Source organism: Diaphorina citri, unplaced genomic scaffold (assembly GCF_000475195.1).
Source record: "Diaphorina citri unplaced genomic scaffold, Diaci psyllid genome assembly version 1.1 scaffold76, whole genome shotgun sequence".
NCBI classification, from domain to species: Eukaryota; Metazoa; Arthropoda; class Insecta; order Hemiptera; family Psyllidae; genus Diaphorina; species Diaphorina citri.
In genome coordinates, this window is record NW_007377513.1 from 227,201 (window position 1) to 251,370 (window position 24,170).

The following is a 24,170-nucleotide window of genomic DNA, read 5'->3' on the forward strand; positions in this document are numbered from 1 at the left end:
CATCAAAAAATTAGTGGGTTTAAAGTCGGGATTTACAAAATGGAAAATTACTAAAAACCTATCTAATTAGAAACAAAAATCGAGATCTTGAAGCATACCAACATGATAAATAACTACATGTATTACCAATATGTGTACATAACTTATCTATGTAGATAACCCATGTACTAACGTTTGACGCAGTTGTTTTAGTTTCCACTCTTTTTCTAATTTTATAACTAACTTCACATGAGAAGAACCGGTATTTACGTAATATTATAAAATGTTCATGATGTTAATGAAAGAAAAACACGTTTATGGTATTATGACATTTTGAAAGGAAATACCTACCTACTTTTATTCCTTCAAGATGTGCTTAGGTACCTACTATGTGCTTGTTAAGAATTTTTCTGTCGACTCAGTAGGTAGGAACTGAGTTTAAATGATGTACATACATACGTACCTACCTAAATCATTTGAGGTCTAAAAGGTCTACGAAAGGACCCTAAATTTTGCAATAAGGGGGAGGGGGATCAAGGGACAAGTCAAAAAGCAGAGAATTTATTCTTTCAGAATTATTTTGTATATTTACAAAAAGGCACCATCGAAAAATTAGTGGGTTTAAAGTCGGGATTTACAAAATGGAAAATTACTAAAAACCTATCTAATTAGAAACAAAAATCGAGATCTTGAAGTGATAAACAAACCTAAAAACACTTGGGTGTCTCAAAATAACAAAAAATTATTGTGCATCTGCTTGTTCTCACTTCGCTTATTCATGATGACATTAATGACATTCATTCAAGCCACTGGTAGTATCATTTCAAGAACCTGAAAACCAAAAATAAACACAGTTAGTAGACTTATTAGTTATGTGGGTGTGGAAATAGGAAATACCCATTTCTACTGAGATATACGTACTTTACGTGCGGACAAGGGACAAAAATATATTTTACATAGAGTGTATACCTATAATCTTCTTCTTCCTAGCTTTTTCTTATACCTACATATTTATAGGTTTGCCGTTTCTTGTCAGTCTCTTCCAGACAGCCCTATAGGTACCTATAATGTAAAGTAAAAAAGTACGAAGTAGATAAGGAGGGAAAAACTCGTGGCACGTGAATTTCTCTTGAAATAAAAGAATAAATACGGTGGAAATTTGATCTCGTCTGTCTCGATACTTAAATCTTAAAATACACAGGAAAGTAGAAAGCCCATTTTTACTGAGATATACGTACGGACAAGGGACAAAAATATATTTTACATAGAGTGTATAACTATAATCTTCTTCTTCCTAGCTTTTTCTTATACACATTTATAGGTTTGCCGTTTCTTGTCAGTCTCTTCCAGACAGTCCTATACCTATAATGTAAAGAAAAAAAAAAGTACCAAGTAGGTAAGGAGGGAAAAACTCGTGGCATGTGAATTTCTCTTGAAATAAAAGAATAAATACGGTGGAAATTTGATCACTTCTGTCTCGATACTTAAATCTTAAAATACACAGGAAAGTACCTACAAATAATACATTAAAATAAGGTATGTAGGTAGAGAACAAGTGGAAAAAATATTAAAAAAAAAAGTTCAAAGATTTTCTCTCTTCTCTCAAGCAGACAAAGGAAAAGCTAAAAAAGCGCTAAGAGCCCACGTGAGAAGTTAAACAGAATGGAAACAAAAATAAAGAAAAGTTAAAAAAGAAACAAAGAGAAACTAGAACTTGTTGAGGCAGATGTAAAAGAAGACAGAAAACTTATTGAAAGTATAGAAGTTTGTTCAAAAGTCCGGACTTTCTCAAGTGCCCAAAACAAACAAAAGATTTGTTGAAGGGCAATGACCTTGTATCTTATAATATTAAGTAGGAATTGGTTCAATAAAATGATTTTTCATTTTTTTCTTCAGGAAAATGGCCCATAGGGGCTTCCCGTGACCCGATCAGAGAGAGAGAGAGACAGAAAGAAAGAGAGAGAGAGAGAGAGAGAGAGAGAAAGAGAAAAGAGAGATAAAGAGAAACAGAGAGCTGAACTTACATGTGGTGAAGGACGAGGAGAGACTACTAGGGCGCGTTCACACTGCACCAGACAAGGTAGAAATTCATCCACATGAGGAGTCGCGTTTACACTGCCTTCAGGAAAATGGCCCATAGGGGCTCCCCGTGACCCAATCAGAGAGAGAGAGAAAGAAAGAGAAGAGAGAGAGAGAGAGAGAAAGAGAAAAGAGAGATAAAGAGAAACAGAGAGCTGAACTTACATGTGGAGAAGGACGAGGAGAGACTACTAGGGCGCGTTCACACTGCACCAGACAAGGTAGAAATTCATCCACATGAGGAGTCGCGTTTACACTGCTCACATCTTTCACGAGGATTCTATCCTCTCCCAATAGAACTTCCGGAATTTCCTGAAATAAAAAAGAAGAGTTCGATTTAATAGGGTAAAATTTTTATCCTTAGGGCTATTTCAGAAGACCCTAATACTACCACCAATACTGAAATACGAAAGTTATTTCGATGTAACAGGGTAAATTAGTTCTCAATCCTTAGGGCTCTACTGACAACTGTTAGTTCTATAAAGGCGCAAGGAAGAACCACAATCCATGAGCCCATCCCCCTGAAAGGACATCTCAATCCACCAATAGAAAAAAAAAGTAGAAGGTACTGTTTGATAATAATTTTTGCCATGCAACGAGCAAAAAGTGCCAAAATCGGATAGAGTTGATAGAGAAATGAGGAATAGGTCCCATATTTACTTACAATATTCTTTACATGAATGAAAACTCTCAAATGGTCTGGTTTGCCTGTACTAGGGGTTCTCAAAATGAGAATATTATCCTGAGACTTCTCCCCCTCAGATTTGACTGGAGTAAGCTCTTCAATGAGTGTCTTGGGTTTGACAGGGTCTCCGTAGTTGATGGGTCGCTGTTCGATTCGATGGTATTGCAGAATTCCCATCACGCGTCGGTTCTTGAGCTCAATCAGGTCTGAAATTGAGAAGTTATCGATATTTTGACTTTTGTGAACTTAACCAATATTTTTTCATACATGGGAGGTTGGGAGGTATTCAAGAGTGTTCACAATGTTTAATATGTTCTCTTATGGCGTGTGCGCGTGTGTACGTGTGTAGTGTGTACGCAACAAATTGGATGGAATTTTTACTCGGATAAAATTAAATTAGGTATTTGTTAAAAGTGTTTCGCAGATCATTCTTGGAAGTTCGAAGCCTCGTACGTGTATTATACTGCATTGTAATAAAAATTAATTACACAAATTAGGTACACTGTTACATGAAAATATATAGAGGTTCGTGAAAATGAACCATCTGTTACATAAGTTTAATCATGGTTTTAAATTGGACTACCTGGGGATTTCTACTAGAAATAAGTTAGACTTGGCATATGAGATATTTTATTCTAAACCTATTTAGTCGTCGCCGCCTCTATGTAATCATCAAATGAGGAATAGGTCCCATATTTACTTACAATATTCTTTACATGAATGAAAACTCTCAAATGGTCTGGTTTGCCTGTACTAGGGGTTCTCAAAATGAGAATATTATCCTGAGACTTCTCCCCCTCAGATTTGACTGGAGTAAGCTCTTCAATGAGTGTCTTGGGTTTGACAGGGTCTCCGTAGTTGATGGGTCGCTGTTCGATTCGATGGTATTGCAGAATTCCCATCACGCGTCGGTTCTTGAGCTCAATCAGGTCTGAAATTGAGAAGTTATCGATATTTTGACTTTTGTGAACTTAACCAATATTTTTTCATACATGGGAGGTATTCAAGAGTGTTCACAATGTTTAGTATGTTCTCTTATGGCGTGTGTAGTGTGTACGCAACAAATTGGATGGAATTTTTACTCGGATAAAATTAAATTAGGTATTTGTTAAAAGTGTTTCACGCATCATTCTTGGAAGCCTCGTACGTGTATTCTACTGCATTGTAATAAAAAGTAATTACACAAATTAGGTACACTGTTACATGAAAATATATAAAGGTTTGTGAAAATTAACCATCTATTACATAAGTTTAATCATGGTTTTAAATTGGACTACCTGGGTCTCGAGCTCTCAAGTCTACTGAACATGCGATCTAATAGAGCGACGTTGAAAGGGCCATTCCATGGGATTTCTACTAGAAATAAGTTAGACTTGGCATATGAGATATTTTATTCTAAACCTATTTAGTCGTCGCCGACGCATCATTCTTGGAAGCCTCGTACGTGTATTCTACTGCATTGTAATAAAAATTAATTACACAAATTAGGTACACTGTTACATGAAAATATATAGAGGTTTGTGAAAATTAACCATCTATTACATAAGTTTAATCATGGTTTTAAATTGGACTACCTGGATCTCGAGCTCTCAAGTCAACTGAACATGTGATCTAATAGCGCGACGTTGGAAAGGGCCATTCCATGGGATTTCTACTAGAAATAAGTTAGACTTGGCATATGAGATATTTTATTCTAAACCTATTTAGTCGTCGCCGCCTCTATGTAATCACCATAGTTTGCAGCGAAAAGTTCGCTCCAGCGAGCGGCCCAAATTCAAGTTCTGTAAGCCAGAGCTTTGAGCTTTTACTATTTTATTTTTTCAGAGGATCAAAATGTCCGATTTCTTACCTGCTTCAGGATCGAATTCAAACTTGTACTTATTCTGCAAACCCTCGGACACCACGGTGAAAACAAATCTCTTGAACAATTTACTGGACTCCACTTTCTTGAAGAAGTCCGAATTGATCGCTACGTCATACACAAGACATGGGTTTCCTCCTGCAATGGTGAACAAAATTATGTCATATTATATCCCAGTGAAGGCTGATCTGGGGAGAGTATCTTAAAGGCAAACTTTTGTCCACATCGCATTAATTTTTATTATCCCAGGCTTCTTTCTTACCTTTTATTTCACTCAGGTTGGGTGAGGTTAAATTGAGGAGGCAGGTAGCTTGTCGCCGAATGGTGGGTAAAACAACCGTCACGAGAAGACCCAAGTTGTTAAGAGTGACGTTAAATCCCTATAACCGCTATTACTTTAACTTTAAACTCACCCACACGAAATCAAAAGTCTCTCTGAGTTTTCATAGCAGAAACACCTTTATATGATGCTCGTAATAAGGTAACGATTTGTTTACCTAACTCAATACTTAATTAGATGACTCCTTGTTGGTTTTAACCCGTGGAATTTTCGCATGCATTTTGTTTTTCCTGTGCATATTGAAGATTTTCCCCTCGTAACCGCTATACCTACCTACCTACCTTACCTTTTATTTTAGGCTACTATCACCATTATTGTGTACATTGTACTACAAACAAACGTGGTACAATTTGGAAACGGAATACCATGTCAAGTACTAATTAATACTAAATAAGTGAAGACCTATTTTCTCCTTATTTAGTATAAAGGTGGGTAAAAGCCGTCACTAAAAACCGTGGTTGTTATGCAGTGACGTAAAACCCCTTGAAAATAAAAATTATTTTAAATGTCACTTAATTTACTCTTTGGTAGGCTCATTCTAAATCGTGGGAGTTTTTCCTGAAAAATGGGGCTCAACCACTTTTTTTTTCTTCGCTGATAAAGGAAGTTCGAAACACGCTGATTTCAATAGAAATGCTTAAAATTTCATTGGTAGGCTCATTCTTAATCGTGGGAGTTTTCCCTGAAAAATTCTTATAAAAAACCCAGATTACATACAAAAATTATTTTAAATGTCCCTTAATTTACTCTGGTAGGCTCATTCTTAATCGTGGGAGTTTTTCCTGAAAAATTCTTATAAAAAAACCCAGATTACTTCTGCTTCTGATAGAAGACTGCATGCTGCATGCACTATTTTAACTAATATAGGTACAAGTGTACTAAGTTATCTAGCTGCTGCTGCTGCTACTACAACTATAAGGACTACAAGATACCAAGTTCATAATAATTAGTCATGGTTGGGTTAATTCGGATGTATAATTTGTAATTTGCCGAAGTACGATCTACAAAACCTATTCGCCCATGTTAGGTAGGCAATGTACAAAGACAAATATTTGATTTAATAACAATCTATGACAAGGTCACTGTCGGCAATCAGTCCTAAATCATTGTTATTAACAATAATATTTATGTTGAGTCACTTGAAAAGAATAAGGGATTGAGGGCTCAATTTTTTGGCACATTATAAATGATGCATAATGAAGGCGTCATATCTGGAGAGACTACATTCGTCTTCCAATGTTAATGTCTTTGTACGTTGGTAAAACAACCGTCACGAGAAGACCCGAGTTGTTAAGAGTGACGTTAAATCCCTAAAACCGCTTTACCTACCTACCTACCTTACCTTTTATTTGAGGCTACTACCACCATTATTGTGTACATTGCACAACAAACAAACGTGGTGCAAATTGGAAACGGGATACCATGTCAAGTACTAATTAATACTAAATAAGTGAAAACCTATTTTCTCCTTATTTAGTATAAACGTGATACAATTTGCTTACCTTTGTCCGCTTCTATGTGAGCATCAGCCAGACTCATAGCTAAAACCGCTATACCTACCTACCTTACCTTTTATTTTAGGCTACTACCACCATTATTGTGTACATTGTACAACAAATAAACGTGGTACAATTTGGAAACGGAATACCATGTCAAGTACTAATTAATACTAAATAAGTGAAGACCTATTTTCTCCTTATTTAGTATAAACGTGATACAATTTGCTTACCTTTGTCCGCTTCTATGTGAGCATCAGCCAGACTCATAGCTATCTTGTACGAGCTGGGCTCCTCGGATTCCAGAATCCTCATCAGTTCACTTTCACCAATATCACGGGGAGCTGGCATATCCTTCGTGTGACACAGATTGATGAATACCTTCTCTCCGTCCTTCTTTCGAGTTTTGATACAGGCTCCTCGGATTCCAGGATCCTCATAAGTTCTGCCTCACCAATATCACGGGGAGCTGGCATATCCTTCGTGTGACACAGATTGATGAATACCTTCTCTCCGTCCTTCTTTCGAGTTTTGATACATATCCCTGCGGGTCACAATCGGAGTGAAAGGTGCACGTGATTGTCATTCGGTGAACAATTTCGTATGCACTATTTTAGGTAGAACCACTAGTTAATATTGGTCTTGCACTCCGAAAATTGACTTTTTTTGAGCGTGTCAACATCACTATCACATATGTATGTTCACTAAACAATCTACGATACTATACGCATATATGAATCCTAATCTTAAGAGATGCCGTCGTTAGAGAAGAGTTTTCTATTCACTTAAAGTCATTGTATAATATAACCTGGATCCTATTAATATAGGGCACTAAAAGGCGTAAAGACTACCTATTCTAGAATCCTAAAATGTCCCTCTGACACCGAGAGTTAAGTAATGTCGAATGTGAATTTAGACGGGTGAGCGTGAGGACAAGTCGTTTGATGCTCGCTACTAAAAATATTCGAGAAAAAAATCATAAACTAAAACTAAAGTGGGTACCTATGCCATTAGCCATTAGGTACCTATGATTTCGTGGACCCAGCAAACATAGGTAATAAGTGTAATAACTACGAGTAAGAGAGATTGTTTCAAAAAATAAGGTAAACACATAAGGTTTTGTAATAAAATAAAATAAAATATGGTTTTCATGTATTTTCCGCAATATAGGTAAATGTTGTCATCCACATAAATTAATGTAACAACTATACATGTAAACATACAGGGTAGGATGCCCACTAAAAATAAAAATCAAGTTTTACAACGTTTTAGTTACCTACAAGAATTAATGCACGCAAAAAATGGTTTAATTTCACAGAAAAATAAAACAAAATAAGTAAATAAAGTACATATATTATGTACCTATTTAATATTATGAACCAAATAGTTGAACCCTTAGCCTTATCGAGTTAGCAGTTAAGACATTGCTTTCTAATCCAGGAGATATGGGTTCAGATTTCGTTCAAGTCAATAAATATACACCTATGTAAAAATATTAATTTAATGATAATCGCCAAGAATTTTCTATCAAGAACTTAATATTAATGAAATGCAATCATGTAATATGTAGGTACATAGGTACCTAATAAAGAATTATTATCAAGGGACAACTATTACCTAAATTAGGTCCTTAATTCTATTGCAACAAAACTTTTTCATTATTTTTAGACTTCGGTATCAATTGCCTACCAACTCAACTTATTTAGAACATCTTTCATGCGAATACAATATATCAGCAGAAAAAGTTGATGTTCTTTTAAACACAACTTTTGAGCTGATTACCTTTTTCTAAGAATAATTTTATGCTCCTTTCAATTCCCTTCCCAAAATCATAACCCAGAACAGAACATCTTTTATGCAAATAAAATATATCAGCAGAAAAAGTTGATGTCTTTTTAAACACAACTTTTGAGCTGATTACCTTTTTCTAAGAATAATTTTATGCTCCTTTCAATTCCCTTCCCAAAATCATAACCCAGAAATTACATAAGAAATAGCAAAAAATATTAGTTCATATTTAAACTAAGACAATACAATAAATTGGGAATCTCACAATCATTTATGAAAGACATTATCTGCACACTTCATTTCTCGTGGAACTTGGTACGCTTGTTTCAGTGTACTTTGCTCTGTGTACTTTGGTATTCTAGATGTAGACTAGTCTGATGACTGATTAGACTCAACATGCAAGTTGCCTGATAAGAGCAGCGCACATTTCAAAGAACTCCATTATATTGTGATTGCTAAGGACTGTCTGAGACAGTTGAGTCTCAGAACATAAGCCCATGTCCTCTTCATTACTAATGCTCTTGAAGTCCAGGAGATAATTCTTATAGCCCACCTGGTACAGTTGTAGCGACATCTTAGTTCTTTTGTTACTGTGGCGCACTCTAACGTGATAATTATTCATTAGTTTCCACTCGAAGCCAAGGGCTTTCATTGCTCTGTACACTTCGTTCATAATATCCATAGGTTTACTTTGACTACGGATACCTAGGTGCCACTTGGCCTTCTTCTCCATGTTCGCTCCAGCTTTGATTCCTTCTCGCCTCAACATTCTCTCCCTCATTCGTTCTGGATGTGTCTTGACAGGATCTCCACTAGGACTACAAGGTGGTGTAGATGTGGACGCGGCGTAGAAGTCTTTGATTTCATAGCGTTCTACAACATCAGCCAATCTCTTGTTATCTATTATAAGATGATAGGCAATACAAAGCTGATCATGTGGGTCTCCATCTAGCAATGCATTATGAACCTCCGATTCTTTCACACTAAACTTCTCACACACTTCTGCTACAGCATCTGTATCTATGACGGAAGTATCCTTCTGGTAAGGTGGCGGGAACAAGTAAGCAGGCAGCTCAAACTTGAACCACTCATGATTCTTGATATCTTCTATGGTCGCACGCTTGATAGGATCTACTTGTAACATTTGACATAAGAGACTGACAACTGACTTATTCAAGTATTCTGGGATAGGAAAGATACCAGACTTTATCTTACGAAATAATGTGGATACTTGCTCATCATCAAATGGTAGGGAGCCACATAGGAGAGCATACAGGATGACACCACACGACCAGATATCTACCTCAGGACCTGCATACAGTTTACCAGAGATAACTTCGGGGGCAGCATAGTTAGGAGAGCCACAACTTGTCTTGAGAAACTCTCCATCCATCATCATGTTGGAGAGACCAAAGTCAGCTATCTTAACGACCAGATATCTACCTCAGGACCTGCATATAGTTTACCAGAGATAACTTCAGGGGCAGCATAGTTAGGAGAGCCACAACTTGTCTTGAGAAACTCTCCATCCATCATCATGTTGGAGAGACCAAAGTCAGCTATCTTAACGTGAAGGTTTTGATCAAGTAAGAGGTTCTCAGGCTTCAGGTCCCTATGTACAATCATATGCCTGTGACAATAGTCTACTCCAGAGATAATCTGCTGGAAGAATCTTCTGGCTTCATTCTCCTTGATAGTTTACCAGAGATAACTTCAGGGGCAGCATAATTAGGAGAGCCACAACTTGTCTTGAGAAACTCTCCATCCATCATCATGTTGGAGAGACCAAAGTCAGCTATTTTAACATGAAGGTTTTGATCAAGTAAGAGGTTCTCAGGCTTTAGGTCCCTATGTACAATCATATGCCTGTGACAATAGTCTACTCCAGAAATAATCTGCTGGAAGAATCTTCTGGCTTCATTCTCCTTGAGTTTCCCATGCTTCACAATATAGTCAAACAATTCTCCTCCTGATACAAACTCCATGATCATGAAGATATCAGTAGGTGTACTAATCACTTGGTACAGCTTGATAATGTGTGGATGACGAAACAACTTCAAATTCTGAATTTCTCGTCGGATTTTTCCCACAACATCCAAACTTTTGATTTTTTGACGGTTCAATATTTTTATTGCTACTTTATGTTTGGTTATTTGGTGCTCTCCCATTTTTACTTTTCCAAATGTTCCAACACCCAGAGTGTGCCCCAGAATGTAGTGCCCAATTTTGACATGCTTCTCTGCGTCTGTAAATACAAACAGGCACAGCATGAGCATTCTTCTTATTGTACAGTACATTACTTTGTTTGTTTGAATCTTGTTGAAATGTTTACATGTTGGAAAATAATTCTCATGGAAAAGAGTAGAAAAAGCTCAATTACCCAAAAGAGGATTAGTTCATTTCAATAAAAACAAAGGACAATAGTTTTAAGCTCACTTTTCACCTTTTAAAATTTTTCTTTTGGGTTTGAGGATACAGCCCATGTCTAATGCAAATGCAGGAGAGGGCAAAATGTTGGCCCTAAGATTGTAATTAGGAGGTATATTTTTCATTAAGATTTGTCAATTTTTATTCAGTGGTTTGAGAAAATTACCTTAAGTTTGAGAAGAAAGTAATAATAAAAGAGTAATATTACTATATTCCTTGACATTTAGGTAGGTATTAAAATTTTGCTTTTAATATTCCTTTTTATTTACTGGTAACAACATCCTCTCTCATTGGTGACAAACATAGCCATATTTTGCTAATGGAAGTTTCACTGTGAAACTATGAATATTAAACAATGCTTGGTATTGTTTTCCCACCATAACATAGTTTGACCATGAAATAGTTATCCACAATGAAAAAAGAGCTCAATTAATTGCACATACCTGGCTGAGGTTTGACTGGTTTCCAAGGGACAGAATCATCGGCAGATTTGGAAGGACCTGGTTCACTCTGTAAAAAATCAATTCACAAAGTAAGAGATGATTTTTTCTCTCTCTTTGTATACATAAACACCCAAGACAGATTCTTGTACAATCTCATTTTGATTGGCAGGGTGGAGCACTACCATGCTCTTCAACACTGAACAATATAGGTAAAGTTGTAAGTCCATTTAATCTGGGACAGAATCATCGGCAGATTTGGAAGGACCTGGTTCATTCTGTAAAAAATCAATTCACAAAGAGATGATTTTTTTTTCTCTCTTTGTAAACATAAACACCCAAGACAGATTCTTGTACAATCACATTTTGATTGGCAGGGTGGAGCACTACCATGCTCTTCAACATTGAACAATATAAAGTTGTAAGTGCATTTAATTACCAATCACACCTATTTATTTTAAATACCTAGGCAAGTAAGTACAATGCTTAGCATTGCAGGTAAAGAAGCAAGGACATTCATTCGGTAAGTAAATACTCGTACACCTTGAAGGTGTGATTCTTGGAAAACAGAACATGAACCTAAGGAATTTGACTTGACCCACTGATTCTGAGCAGAAGTCAGGGGCCCACAAATTTGACCACATATCCACAAATGGGTAGGAAAGGACTACTAGAGGTTTTTGTATTTCTCTACAACTTACGTTCAGGAGGAGACTGCTACATTTAATTACCAATCACACCTATTTATTTTAAATACCTAGGCAAGTAAGTACAATGCTTAGCATTGCAGGTAAAGAAGCAAGGACATTCATTCGGTAAGTAAATACTCGTACACCTTGAAGGTGTGATTCTTGGAAAACAGAACATGAACCTAAGGAATTTGACTTGACCCACTGATACTGAGCAGAAGTCAGGGGTCAGGGGCCCACGAATTTGACCACATATCCACAAATGGGTAGGAAAGGACTACTAGAGGTTTTTGTATTTCTCTACAACTTACGTTCAGGAGGAGACTGCTATGGGGCATCAGATCAGGATCAATGTCCAAAAGTTGTTTGCTTGTAGCCATGATTACAATGTGGATTAACTATGTGGGTTTAATAAACAGTAACCGTTCTTCTAGCACCCACACATGTCTATTAATTCAATTTTTTGGTCTAAGAAATCTCCATCATGGTTTAAATATGTGACCGCCTAAGGAAGACCCATAATATTCTTCAGGTTTGTTGTCCCGAAACACCTCTTGAAATTAGGGATCCTTCCACTCTTCAAATAACTTGAGATCTGACAAGAAAAGTAGATAATATCATCACTCAACATCTACATGTTGGGTTGGACCAAAAGTTTAGAGAGTCTGGACATTTGTAGTGGTTTTAACAAAAATATTTTAGCATGTACTTATACAAGTATAATCTCTTCTTGCCTAGATACTACTTGGCATCATTGAATTGAAAGGTTATATTCTTTATTAAAACATTTAGAACCTCTTTGTGATCATGCATCCTTTGTATATGTCCCTAATATAAATCAAGAATCGTGATAAAATACATCAAGCTTGAAGTTGTGATCTACGAGTATTCATCATGGGAAATTGGAAGCAGTGGTGCCGCTTATGTGGAGATTCAGAAGATGTTTATGCTTCATTGGACAATAGAGATATTGATGGACATACCATTCTAGAGAACATTATGAAATGTATTGTTGTCCAGGTAAATATTTTTTTACTCAAGAAAATATTTAATGATTTCCTAGAGCTTTGAGTGGTTTAAATCAAGTGATACTTGAGGACCTTACCACATCAAGTCAGTTTACTGATAATCACAGTCTTTGGAGTTGGCTATCACCTTGATTTTACATAGCCTTCTGTATGAAAGCCAACTATGTCCTCTTTATGAAAATGATAGTAGAAATTCTTGGACTAAAAATATTGAATTATTAATTTAATTTATAACTTATTCAATTTTTTCATGTTGGACCTTTTTTTGTCTCAGCTGACAGTATAAATAAAGTTCTTATATTAAATTAAAATTAATTTTATTACTTCTTTTCTTTCTCTAGCTGGATGAAAATGAAGAGAAATTTAATTTATAACTTATTCAATTTTTTCATGTTAGACCTTTTTTTGTCTTAGCTGACAGTATAAATAAAGTTCTTATATTAAATTAAAATTAATTTTATTACTTCTTTTCTTTCTCTAGCTGGATGAAAATGAAGAGATGCCACAAAATATTTGTAAGGCTTGTGATAAACAGTTGCTGTCAATATCCCGTTTTGTACAAAAATGTGTCAAGGTACAAAAGATGTTTAAAGAATTAGTGGATGCCAATAGCAATAATGTGGACACAATAAGACAAAGCTATATTAAAGAGAATCAGTATGTAAGTACACTGCTTTTTAACTCCTCCCCTGTAAAAATAAAATAAAAATATTCTGTATCTTGCATTATTATTCTGTATCTTACTAACTCCTCAGAAAACTTTTCTATGGTAAGATGTCAAAAACTTTGGAACTTGGCCGGGGATGAAGGCGTTGACGTATTCTTTGATAACTCCCCTGTAAAAATAAAATAAAAATATTCTGTATCTTGCATGTTGAAAGAAGATGGAAGCTTTTAACTTATACACGGTTTGTATAACAAGTATTGGGAAAAAAATTGGAAAAATACTTGGTAAGCAGAAGCTCCTTCAAATAGCACATCATAGCCTTTTTGACAGCACTGATGGTCCCATGATGGTCTCACTTGAGGAAAAATTTGACTTCAGGCACATAAAAAAGTCTGTAGAGGCCACTTCTGGACTGTATGGAGGTCGGGGAATAGTTTGGGTAAGATAGGCAGTGACTTTGGAGCCTCTGCTTTTTGTTGTCAGTTGGAATTTTTTGAGCAAATTTTTGCACAGATCTTTCGAATGCCCATTTTTTGGTAATGATGGTTTGCACTGTCATTTTATCAATGCCAACATGATTTGCTATCAAATAGACACTTAACCAACCATTGGAATTGACCACATTTCACACACGAAGCATGTTATGGCTGGCTCGCCCTCCACATGCTGTCGGCCATCTTTGAAAGGTTTAGGAAAATTTAAAATTGCAGTTTGTGACATACTGTCATCCTTGTACATTAGGCAAATCATTTCCACTGGACCTGATCTGCCACGCCCAATACAAAATTGAATGGTATAATGTTCACTTTTTGCTGCTATGACCAAGGTACTAAAACTAAAGAGAGGTTCACTAAAAAGTCAATTAAATCCAAACAAAACTTTGCACAAGGCTGTGTATAAGAACAAGATGTCAAGTCATAAAATTAGCACAGTGTATTAAATGAGAATGACATTTTAAATAAAATATTCTTGCCTAAAACACTATCACTGAGCAGAAGTCAGGGGTCAGGGGCCCACGAATTTGACCACATATCCACAAATGGGTAGGAAAGGACTACTAGAGGTTTTTGTATTTCTCTACAACTTACGTTCAGGAGGAGACTGCTCCATTTAATCACACCTATTTATTTTAAATACTTAGGCAAGTGAGTACAATGCTTAGCATTGCAGGTAAAGAAGCAAGGACATTCATTCGGTAAGTAAATACTCGTACACCTTGAAGGTGTGATTCTTGGAGTTGCTTTTCATATTCCTTTTTATTTACTGGTAACAACATCCTCTCTCATTGGTGACAAACATAGCCATATTTTGCTAGTGGAAGTTTCACTGTTAAACTATGAATATTGAACAATGCTTGGTATTGTTTTCCCACCATAACATAGTTTGACCATGAAATATCCACAATGAAAAAAGAGCTCAATTAATTGCACATACCTGGCTGAGGTTTGACTGGTTTCCATGGGACAGAAATCAAGACATCGAGCCATTCATAGTGGTATTCCTGTCGAAACTTTCACGTACGTATCTAATAGCTTAAAAATAATAATAAAATAAAGATAAAGATTGTACCTTGGAAAGGAACCTCTTTTGCATTACTTCAAGGCACATTCTTTTACATCCATGCCTAACCAGGAACGGAAAAGTTCGGTCAGAAAATTTCCGCCCCGACCGGGATTCGAACCCAGCACCTCTAGGTTGAGAGTCAGTGCTCTTGACCACTCAGCCCCAGAGGTGGGCTACGTACCTAATAGCTATCGAGCCCTAGTGTTCTCCCTCGGGATTTCAGGGCATAAGTAATCTAAAAGCTGTGTGATGGAGACTGCTATGGGGCATCAGATCAGGATCAATGTCCAAAAGTTGTTTGCTTGTAGCCATGATTACAATGTGGATTAACTATGTGGGTTTAATAAACAGTAACCGTTCTTCTAGCACCCACACATGTCTATTAATTCAATTTTATTCTTTGTAAGTTTAAGGGAAAAAGTTTTACAGGTTTTAGGTTTTACTGATTTTTTTTTTTTTTTTTTTTTTTTTTTTTTTTTTTTAAATCTCAAACTTTTTTATCAAGTTGTTTTGAGTGAGTGAAGTCAGCTATCTTTGACCTCTTCAAAGTAATCAATACAGTGTTGTCAGATGGAATTTGACTTGATTTCAGGGTCCTATTTCACGAATCGCTCTGCATTTCGCACTTTTTGCTCCAAGTGTTTGATCGCTTTTGTAGATTATGATTTATGATGGTTGAAAGTGTTTTGATTGGACTGCCAAGAAAATTTCATTTTGGTATGCACATACGCATGACTAGGCATTTGATTTTTTTTAATTTTTTATTTAGATTAGGTACCTATGTACTATACAAAAATTCCGCTGTACGGTATTTTCTCTCCTGGGAAATAAATTTATGCTTGCCAGTACATATTTTTCCAGGAGCATAATTGCAATGTTGCCACATTTTTCAAAATGCTTGATATCAATCCACAACGATTAAGCGATAGCTCGCTTCTCAAACATTACGAATGGTGTTTTTTTTTGTGAATTTTGCATGGAGGTACCTACTTGAAATTTTCTGCCTTTTGGAGTTTTTGGTGAAATATCCTTTCAAATTTACCAATGTCTACAATAAAATTGACAAATCAGATCCGCAAACTTTGGTCTAAAAAATCTCCATCATGGTTTCAATATGTGACCGCCTAAGGAAGACCCATAATATTCTTCAGGTTTGTTGTCCCGAAACACCTCTTGAAATTAGGGATCCTTCCACTCTTCAAATAACTTGAGATCTGACAAGAAAAGTAGATAATATCATCACTCAACATCTACATGTTGGGTTGGACCAAAAGTTTAGAGAGTCTGGACATTTGTAGTGGTTTTAACAAAAATATTTTAGCATGTACCTAAGTATAATCTCTTCTTGCCTAGATACTACTTGGCATCATTGATCATTGAATTGAAAGTTATATTCTAAGCTTTGGGCACATAATCTCTTCTTATTTAAACATTCAGAAGCTCTTTGTGATCATGCATCCTTTGTATATGTCCCTAATATAAATCAAGAATCAACTGTGATAAAATACATCGAGCTTGAAGTTGTGATCTACGAGTATTCATCATGGGAAATTGGAAGCAGTGGTGCCGCTTATGTGGAGACTCAGAAGATGTTTATGCTTCATTGGACAATAGAGATATTGATGGACATACCATTCTAGAGAACATTATGAAATGTATTGTTGTCCAGGTAAATATTTTTCTAATCAAAAAAATATTTAATGATTTCCTAGAGCTTTGAGTGGTTTAAATCAAGTGAAACTTGAGGACCTTACCACATCAAGTCAGTTCACTGATAATTATAGTCTTTGGAGTTGGCTATCACCTTGACTTTACATAGCCTTCTGTATGAAAGCCAACTATGTCCTCTTTATGAAAATGATAGTAGAAATTCTTGGACTAAAAATATTGAATTATAATTTAATTTATAACTTATTCAATTTTTTCATGTTAGACCTTTTTTTGTCTTAGCTGACAGTATAAATAAAGTTCTTATATTAAATTAAAATTAATTTTATTACTTCTTTTCTTTCTCTAGCTGGATGAAAATGAAGAGATGCCACAAAATATTTGTAAGGCTTGTGATAAACAGTTGCTGTCAATATCCCGTTTTGTACAAAAATGTGTCAAGGTACAAAAGATGTTTAAAGAATTAGTGGATGCCAATAGCAATAATGTGGACACAATAAGACAAAGCTATATTAAAGAGAATCAGTATGTAAGTACACTGCTTTTTAACTCCTCCCCTGTAAAAATAAAATAAAAATATTCTGTATCTTGCATTATTATTCTGTATCTTACTAACTCCTCAGAAAACTTTTCTATGGTAAGATGTCAAAAACTTTGGAACTTGGCCGGGGATGAAGGCGTTGACGTATTCTTTGATAATATCAATAAGATCTTCAATCTGGTTTCTTCGGATAAAATTCCGTTTGAAATCTAAGGTGGGGAATGGGGATGATTGTCATTCCTTGGGTGTGGGCGTGGTCTCGGATTGGAGGTCTGACGGTGATTGTTTTGCCGAAATTATTTAACTCTGATCTCCTTATGTTAGCTGACCTTCAGTTTGGGACGGCGCTTGCACTTCTGGGATGGCTGGTTTTGTCCCATTCTATCATCTTACTTATTATTGCTTTAAATTGTATTTTTTTTCTTTAATTAAACAACCTAGTTTTTAGATTAGATTATTTTGTGTACAATGGATGTAACCGTGAAATTGTGTAAAAAAAAAAAAAAAAATATTGAAAGAAGATGGAAGCTTTTAAGTTATACACAGTTTGTATAACAAGTATCGGGAAAAAAATTGGAAAAATACTTGGTAAGCAGGAGCTCCTTCAAATAGCATGTCATAGCCTTTTTGACAGCACTGATGGTCCCATGATGGTCTCACTTGAGGAAAGATTTGACTTCAGGCACGTAAAAAAGTCTCTAGAGGCCACTTCTGGACTGTATGGGGGTCGGGGAATAGTTTGGGTAAGATAGGCAGTGACTTTGGAGCCTCTGCTTTTTGTTGTCAGTTGGAATTTTTTGAGCAAATTTTTGCACAGATCTTTCGAATGCCCATTTTTTGGTAATGATGGTTTGCACTGTCATTTTATCAATGCCAACATGATTTGCTATCAAATAGACACTTAACCAACCATTGGAATTGACCACATTTCACACACGAAGCATGTTATGGTCGGCTCGCCCTCCACATGCTGTTGGCCATCTTTGAAAGGTTTAGGTAAATTTAAAATTGCAGCTTGTGACATACTGTCATCCTTGTACATTAGGCAAATCATTTCCACTGGACCTGATCTGCCACACCCAATACAAAATTGAATCGTGTAATTTTCACTTTTTGCTGCTACGACCAAGGTACTAAAGAGAGGTTCACTAAAATGTCAATTAAATCCAAACAAAACTTTGCACAAGGCTGTGTATTAGTGATAAATAAAAATCCGAGTACCTGTTATTAAGACAATTAATTGCAACAGTTCTGTGATCAAGCATCACACCAGGAAATCATTCCTGATACTTATTATACAGACCATGTAGGTATGTTGAAACAAGACCAAGATGTCAAGTCATAAAATTAGCACAGTGTATTAAATGAGAATGATATTTTAAATGAAATATTCTTGCTTAAAACACTATCCGATATATTTTTACCCTCCCTTTCATTTCTTTTTCAACATTCTTTTGTTTCAGACTTCAGAAGATAATGATAATTATGATGATGAGGAATGAGTACCTGTTATTAAGACAATTAATTGCAACAGTTCTGTGATCAAGTATCGCACCAGGAAAAAATCATTCCTGATACTTATTACACAGACCATGTAGGTATGTTGAAACAAGAACAAGATGTCAAGTCATAAAATTAGCACAGTGTATTAAATGAGAATGACATTTTAAATAAAATATTCTTGCTTAAAACACTATCTGATATATTTTTACCCTCCCTTTCATTTCTTTTTCAACATTCTTTTGTTTCAGACTTCAGAAGATAATGATAATTATGATGATGAGGAAGAGGATGAAGAGGAAGAATGGGAAAGAGAAGTGTTGAGTGATCGAGAAAAAGTAGACAATAAAGAACAGGGAAAAAAGAAGTCTGCAAAGAGAAAAACAAGTAAAGAAGTCCCAAAGCTGAGACTGAAATCCATTTCCAAACCAAAAGTGAAGACAAAAAAAGAACCTAAGAAGAGTGTTGCAAAGACTAAGGCAAAACCAAAAGCATCAAAGAAAAAAGTGAAAAAAATAGAAGAAGAATATTTTGATGATGGAGAAGATGGTAAGGTTTGGTTTATTCAAGACATTGTGGATTTAGACAAGTCTTATTCAAAAAGAGCATTTTTCTTAGAATGTGCATTTAATTGAGTGCAGACAAAGTATGAGTTTACCACCATTATTCTTTTTGAATTATAAGTACAAAAAGAGAAATCTTTTGCTCTATTTTCATAGGTTTTAATACAGTCCTGAGAAACTTATTTTACAGACTTGAGAAATATGGTCTTTTTTTACTTTCTAATATTATGTTTGAAAATATCATTATATCTTCCTCTCCCCCAGGATTATCTCACCTCTCAGACAATGTGTCACTTCCTTCCCCCGATTTCTTTGATGACCCAGACTTTGAGCTTGATGTGAAACCCAAATTAAAAACTGAAGTCAAGAAAGAAAACGGTGAGGAGAAGAAGAATAAGAGAAAACTTGGAGATCAAGTACCACCTCTAGGAAAGTAAGTAGACATAATAGATTTTATTTCATTATTAAATCTTACATTGACCCACAGATTAAGCAGAACGATTTCGGTTATGTATTTTAATCTTAAGTAAATTCAAGTTTCATCCATGAAAGGGGTTTGAAGAAGAAATATTTGATTATTATTTGACTTTTGTAATATTTTAAATGTGTTTTAGTTTTGAGATATTTTCAACAAATTTTGTCGGAATTCAAGCACTTTCTTTATTAAGTAAACACTTTTGTTCTCTCCTCCATAGATACGATTGTCACTCATGCGATGCCACATTCAAAACGTGGACTCAGTTGTCTCATCACTGCACGGCTCAACACAAAACTCCCGCCCACATTATGTGTCCTGGGTGCGGAGTTAAACTCACGTCTCGTGTCATGGTGTCCAGACATCGAGCCATTCATAGTGGTATTCCTGTTGAGACTTTCACGTACGTATCTAATAGCTGTTGAGCCCTAGTGTCGTCCCTTTCATGTACTTATCTAATAGGTAGCTCTTGAGTCCCAATTCCCACGGGATTTTTTTTTTTTATTTGTACCTACTTATTTGTATTCATTATTGAATTTTACATTGATCCACAGATTAAGCACAACGATTTCGGTTATGTATTTTAGTAAATTTAAGTTTTTTCCATGGAAGGGGTTTGAAGAAGAAATATTTGATTATGATTTGACTTTTGTGATATCTATTTTAAGTAAATGTGTTTTAGTTTTGAGATATTTTCAACAAATTTTGTCGGAATTCAAGCACTTTCTTTATTAAGTAAACACTTTTGTTCTCTCCTCCTCCATAGATACGATTGTCACTCATGCGATGCCACATTCAAAACGTGGACTCAGTTGTCTCATCACTGCACGGCTCAACACAAATCTCCCGCCCACATTCTGTGTCCTGGGTGCGGAGTTAAACTCACGTCTCGTGTAATGGTGTCAAGACATCGAGCCATTCATAGTGGTATTCCTGTCGAAACTTTCACGTACGTATCTAATAGCTTAAAAATAATAATAATAATAAAATAAAGATAAAGATTGTACCTTGGAAAGGAACCTCTTTTGCATTACTTCAAGGCACATTCTTTTACATCCATGCCTATCCAGGAACGGTCAGAAAATTTCCGCCCCGGCCGGGATTCGAACCCAGCACCTCCAGGTTGAGAGTCAGTGCTCTTGACCACTCAGCCACAGAGGTGGGCTACGTACCTAATAGCTATCGAGCCCTAGTGTTCTCCCTCGGGATTTCAGGGCATAAGTAATCTAAAAGCTGTGTGATTGTGTTAGGAAAAGAAGGTAGAAAGAAGAGGCTTGTCCTCTCATTCTGTGATTTTCGTGAAAGATACTTGATTGTTTGTTCATCCCAAATTTAACTCTTGCAATCTGATTGGTTGTTTTTGAACATTTTAGCCAATCAAACTACTTAATCCAAGAGTTAAAGTTAATATCCTCAAACTTTTAGGTGTGACAAGTGCGGCAAGAACTTCCTACGCAAATCCCTACTCCAGGATCACATACTATCTCATATTCCCAAGGAAGAACAGCCGTTCGTGTGCTGCAAGTGTGCTCGCAGGTTCCATAGTGGTCCCTACTCCAGGATCACATACTATCTCATATTCCCAAGGAAGAACAGCCGTTCGTGTGTTGCAAGTGTGCTCGCAGGTTCCATAGTGAGGCCTTACTTCGACATCACGAGCGAGTGCACCTGCCTCCTGAGGATAGGGCGACGTATCCTTGTCCATCGTGTGATAAGAGGTGAGACCCTAATGTACATTGTACAGTTGCTACCAAGGCTGGATTCATAACCGAGGGGACTGTGGTTCGAATCCAAGCGACACAAAATAATTGAGTGAGAGAAAGAACATTAATTTGTAAGATCCAGTCCAAACAAATCATTAAAAAAAGAGAGAGAGAGGAGGCAACTGTAACAACGGAGGTCTTGTCGTCCTAAAATCGAAGAGGGAAGGAAAACAGGGTAGGATACAGCCAGTCATTCCGATAATTAAACCTATCTGTTTAGGATAGTTAACTAGTCTAGCTTTTCCATTTTCTTTTTCTCTCTCAAATGTCATTTATTTATTTGACATAAATATCCTTAGTAATTAGGATAGTTTACAAAGATGGGTAAAGGGGGGAAGTCATACGATATACGATAAATAAATTTTTAAATCCAAATTCATTCTCAATTCCATCTTCAATCCAGGTTCAGCAGTAGATCCGCAGTGACTGCTCATACCAAGGCAGTGCACCTCGGTGAACGACCGTTCGTATGTCATGAGTGTGGACAGAGTTTTGTTTAGATTACCTATACTATACAAAAATTCCGCTGTACGGTATTTTCTCTCTCGCCAGTACATATTTTTCCAGGAGCATAATTGCAATGTTGCCACATTTTTCAAAATGCTTGATATCAATCCACAAAGATTAAGCGATAGCTCGCTTCTCAAACATTACGAATGGTGTTTTTTGTATGGAGGTTGGAGGTACTTGGTATTTTCTGCCTTTTGGAGTTTTTGGTGAAATATCTTTTCAAATTTACCAATGTCTACAATAAAATTGACAAATCAGATCCGCAAACTTTGGTCTAAGAAATCTCCATCATGGTTTAAATATGTGACCGCCTAAGGAAGACCCATAATATTCTTCAGGTTTGTTGTCCCAAAACACCTCTTGAAATTAGGGATCCTTCCACTCTTCAAATAACTTGAGATCTGACAAGAAAAGTAGATAATATCATCACTCAACATCTGATCCGGATCTGTGACTTTTTTTCTAGAGGTTTGATAGAAAGAACTGTAACTGCTAAAATCTTATCGTCCCGAAAGTAAAGAGAGAAGGAAGTCAGGATAGGAGAAAGCCAGCCGTTCCGAAAACGAACCTTATCTGTTATCTGTTGAGGATGAAATCCGTTCTGGTCGGGAATCGAACCCGCGACCCAACGCGGGAAAAATTAGGAGAGGGTTAAGCAGTTATACTGTGACGTCAAACCTCTTAGAAAGCCTTTAATTTATTTATTTTTAATATCACCCCTTGAGTTTTTTTTTTTTTTTTTTTTTTTTTTTCTTTTTTAAATAAATTTATGTTAAAGGGTTTTCATCCCGTTTTATAGAATGTACAGGACTTTTATTTGATTTTATAGAGATTTTTAGACCTCATAACAGTTTAATGTTTCAAGAGAAGTTGGTATACCGAGTGAATTCGTGTAGTTAGAGATTTTCAAAAGCTCTAGTCTGATAATTTGAAAAAAATATTGTTCTTTCAGTTGTATTGGTAAGGCATTTGAATTCTTGACTTAATTACCTTAATTTTACATCCTACACATAGGGACTTGGAAAATTACAAGTCTTGAGGAAATCACCTTTATCCACCGTTCTCTGTAAACAGTGTTGTCAGATGGAATTTGACTTGATTTTAGGGTCCTATTTCACGAATCGCTCTGCACTTCCCACTTTTTACTCCAAGTGTTTGATCGCTCATGATTTATGATGGTTAAAAGTGTTTTGGTTGGACTGCCAAGAAAATTTCATTTTGTTATGCACATAGGTACGCATGACTAGGCATTTGTTTTTTTTTTATTTATTGAGAAATTTCCGCTGTACGGTATTTTCTCTCCTGGGAAATAAATTTATGCTCGCCAGTACCACATGTTTTTACAGGAGCATAATTGCAATGTTGCCACATTTTCAAAAATGCTTGATATCAATCCACAACGATTAAGCGATAGCTCGCTTCTCAAACATTACGAATGGTGTTTTTTGTAAATTTTGCATGGAGGTACTTGGAATTTTCTGCCTTTACATTCAATAGGATAAGGAAAGTCGTGTGATGTTCACACCAGATTTTTTTCTAGAGGTTTGATAGAAAGAACTGTAACTGCTAAGATCTTATCGTCCCGAAAGTAAAGAGAGAAGGAAGTCAGGATAGCAGAACAAGAGCCGTTCCGTAAACGAACCTTATCTGTTGAGGATGAAATCCGTTCTGGGCGGGAATAGAACCCGCGACCTAGCGCGGAAAAAATTAGGAGAGGGTTAAGCAGTTATACTGTGACGTCAAACCTCTTTTTTTTAAAGAGGTTTGACAGAGGGAACTGTAACTGCTAGGGTCTTATCGTCCCGAAATCGAAGAGAGAAGGAAGACAGGATAGGAGAAAGCCAGCCGTTTCGAGAACGAACATTATACCATCAGGATAAAATCCGCCCCGGGCGGGAATCGAACCCGCGGCCTAGCGCTTACAAGGCAGACGCACTACCAACTAAGCTAACTAGGCTGGCCTATCTGAAATTTGAATGGATGAAGTAGTTAGTTATGAAATCATATTGCTTGGTAAATAATGTCTTAAAGATTTGTGAAATTTCTTATTTTTTTCTTCTTTCACGTACCTACCAACCCCAGCAAAAAAAAAAAAAAAAAAAAAAAAC

General features: G+C 36.1%; 2 protein-coding genes across 2 annotated transcripts in view; one reads left to right on the top strand and one right to left on the bottom strand.

Annotated features, from left to right (window-relative positions):
* Positions 1-489: 489 nt before the first annotated feature.
* LOC103521710 (5'-AMP-activated protein kinase catalytic subunit alpha-2) lies at positions 490-12,246 on the bottom strand. The gene is made up of 10 exons (XM_026832355.1): positions 12,096-12,246; positions 11,099-11,165; positions 10,015-10,473; positions 8,622-9,638; positions 6,674-6,889; positions 4,593-4,742; positions 3,448-3,674; positions 2,319-2,370; positions 2,004-2,098; positions 490-810 (listed from the first exon to the last, which is right to left on the bottom strand). The coding sequence occupies exons 1-10, from the start codon at positions 12,162-12,164 to the stop codon at positions 781-783; spliced, it is 2,382 nt and encodes a 793-aa protein (XP_026688156.1). The 5' UTR covers positions 12,165-12,246; the 3' UTR covers positions 490-780.
* Positions 12,247-12,260: 14 nt separating this feature from the next.
* The window catches only part of LOC103521740 (zinc finger protein 835-like), a gene marked incomplete at its 3' end in the record, with an annotated part of 27,365 nt that continues 15,455 nt past the window's right edge, over positions 12,261-24,170 (top strand). Inside the window, exons 1-11 of the mRNA XM_026832358.1 lie at positions 12,261-12,804; positions 13,294-13,473; positions 13,568-13,581; positions 16,564-16,711; positions 17,060-17,239; positions 19,003-19,300; positions 19,579-19,747; positions 20,010-20,192; positions 20,556-20,738; positions 21,215-21,325; positions 21,415-21,507. Of these exons, the coding sequence (XP_026688159.1) occupies positions 12,679-12,804; positions 13,294-13,473; positions 13,568-13,581; positions 16,564-16,711; positions 17,060-17,239; positions 19,003-19,300; positions 19,579-19,747; positions 20,010-20,192; positions 20,556-20,738; positions 21,215-21,325; positions 21,415-21,507 (1,685 nt within the window). The remainder of the gene's footprint in view (positions 12,805-13,293; positions 13,474-13,567; positions 13,582-16,563; positions 16,712-17,059; positions 17,240-19,002; positions 19,301-19,578; positions 19,748-20,009; positions 20,193-20,555; positions 20,739-21,214; positions 21,326-21,414; positions 21,508-24,170) is intronic.

Bases quoted from the DNA above. Each gene is read 5' to 3' on its own strand.
- LOC103521710 (XM_026832355.1), bottom strand. From the start codon at position 12,164: ATGGCTACAAGCAAACAACTTTTGGACATTGATCCTGATCTGATGCCC. The intron at 9,639-10,014 runs GTCTCTCCAACA...TAGCTGACTTTG, and splicing joins TGTTAAAATAGCTGACTTTG to GTCTCTCCAACATGATGATG. The intron at 3,675-4,592 runs GTAAGAAATCGG...TCTCAATTTCAG, and splicing joins TGAATTCGATCCTGAAGCAG to ACCTGATTGAGCTCAAGAAC.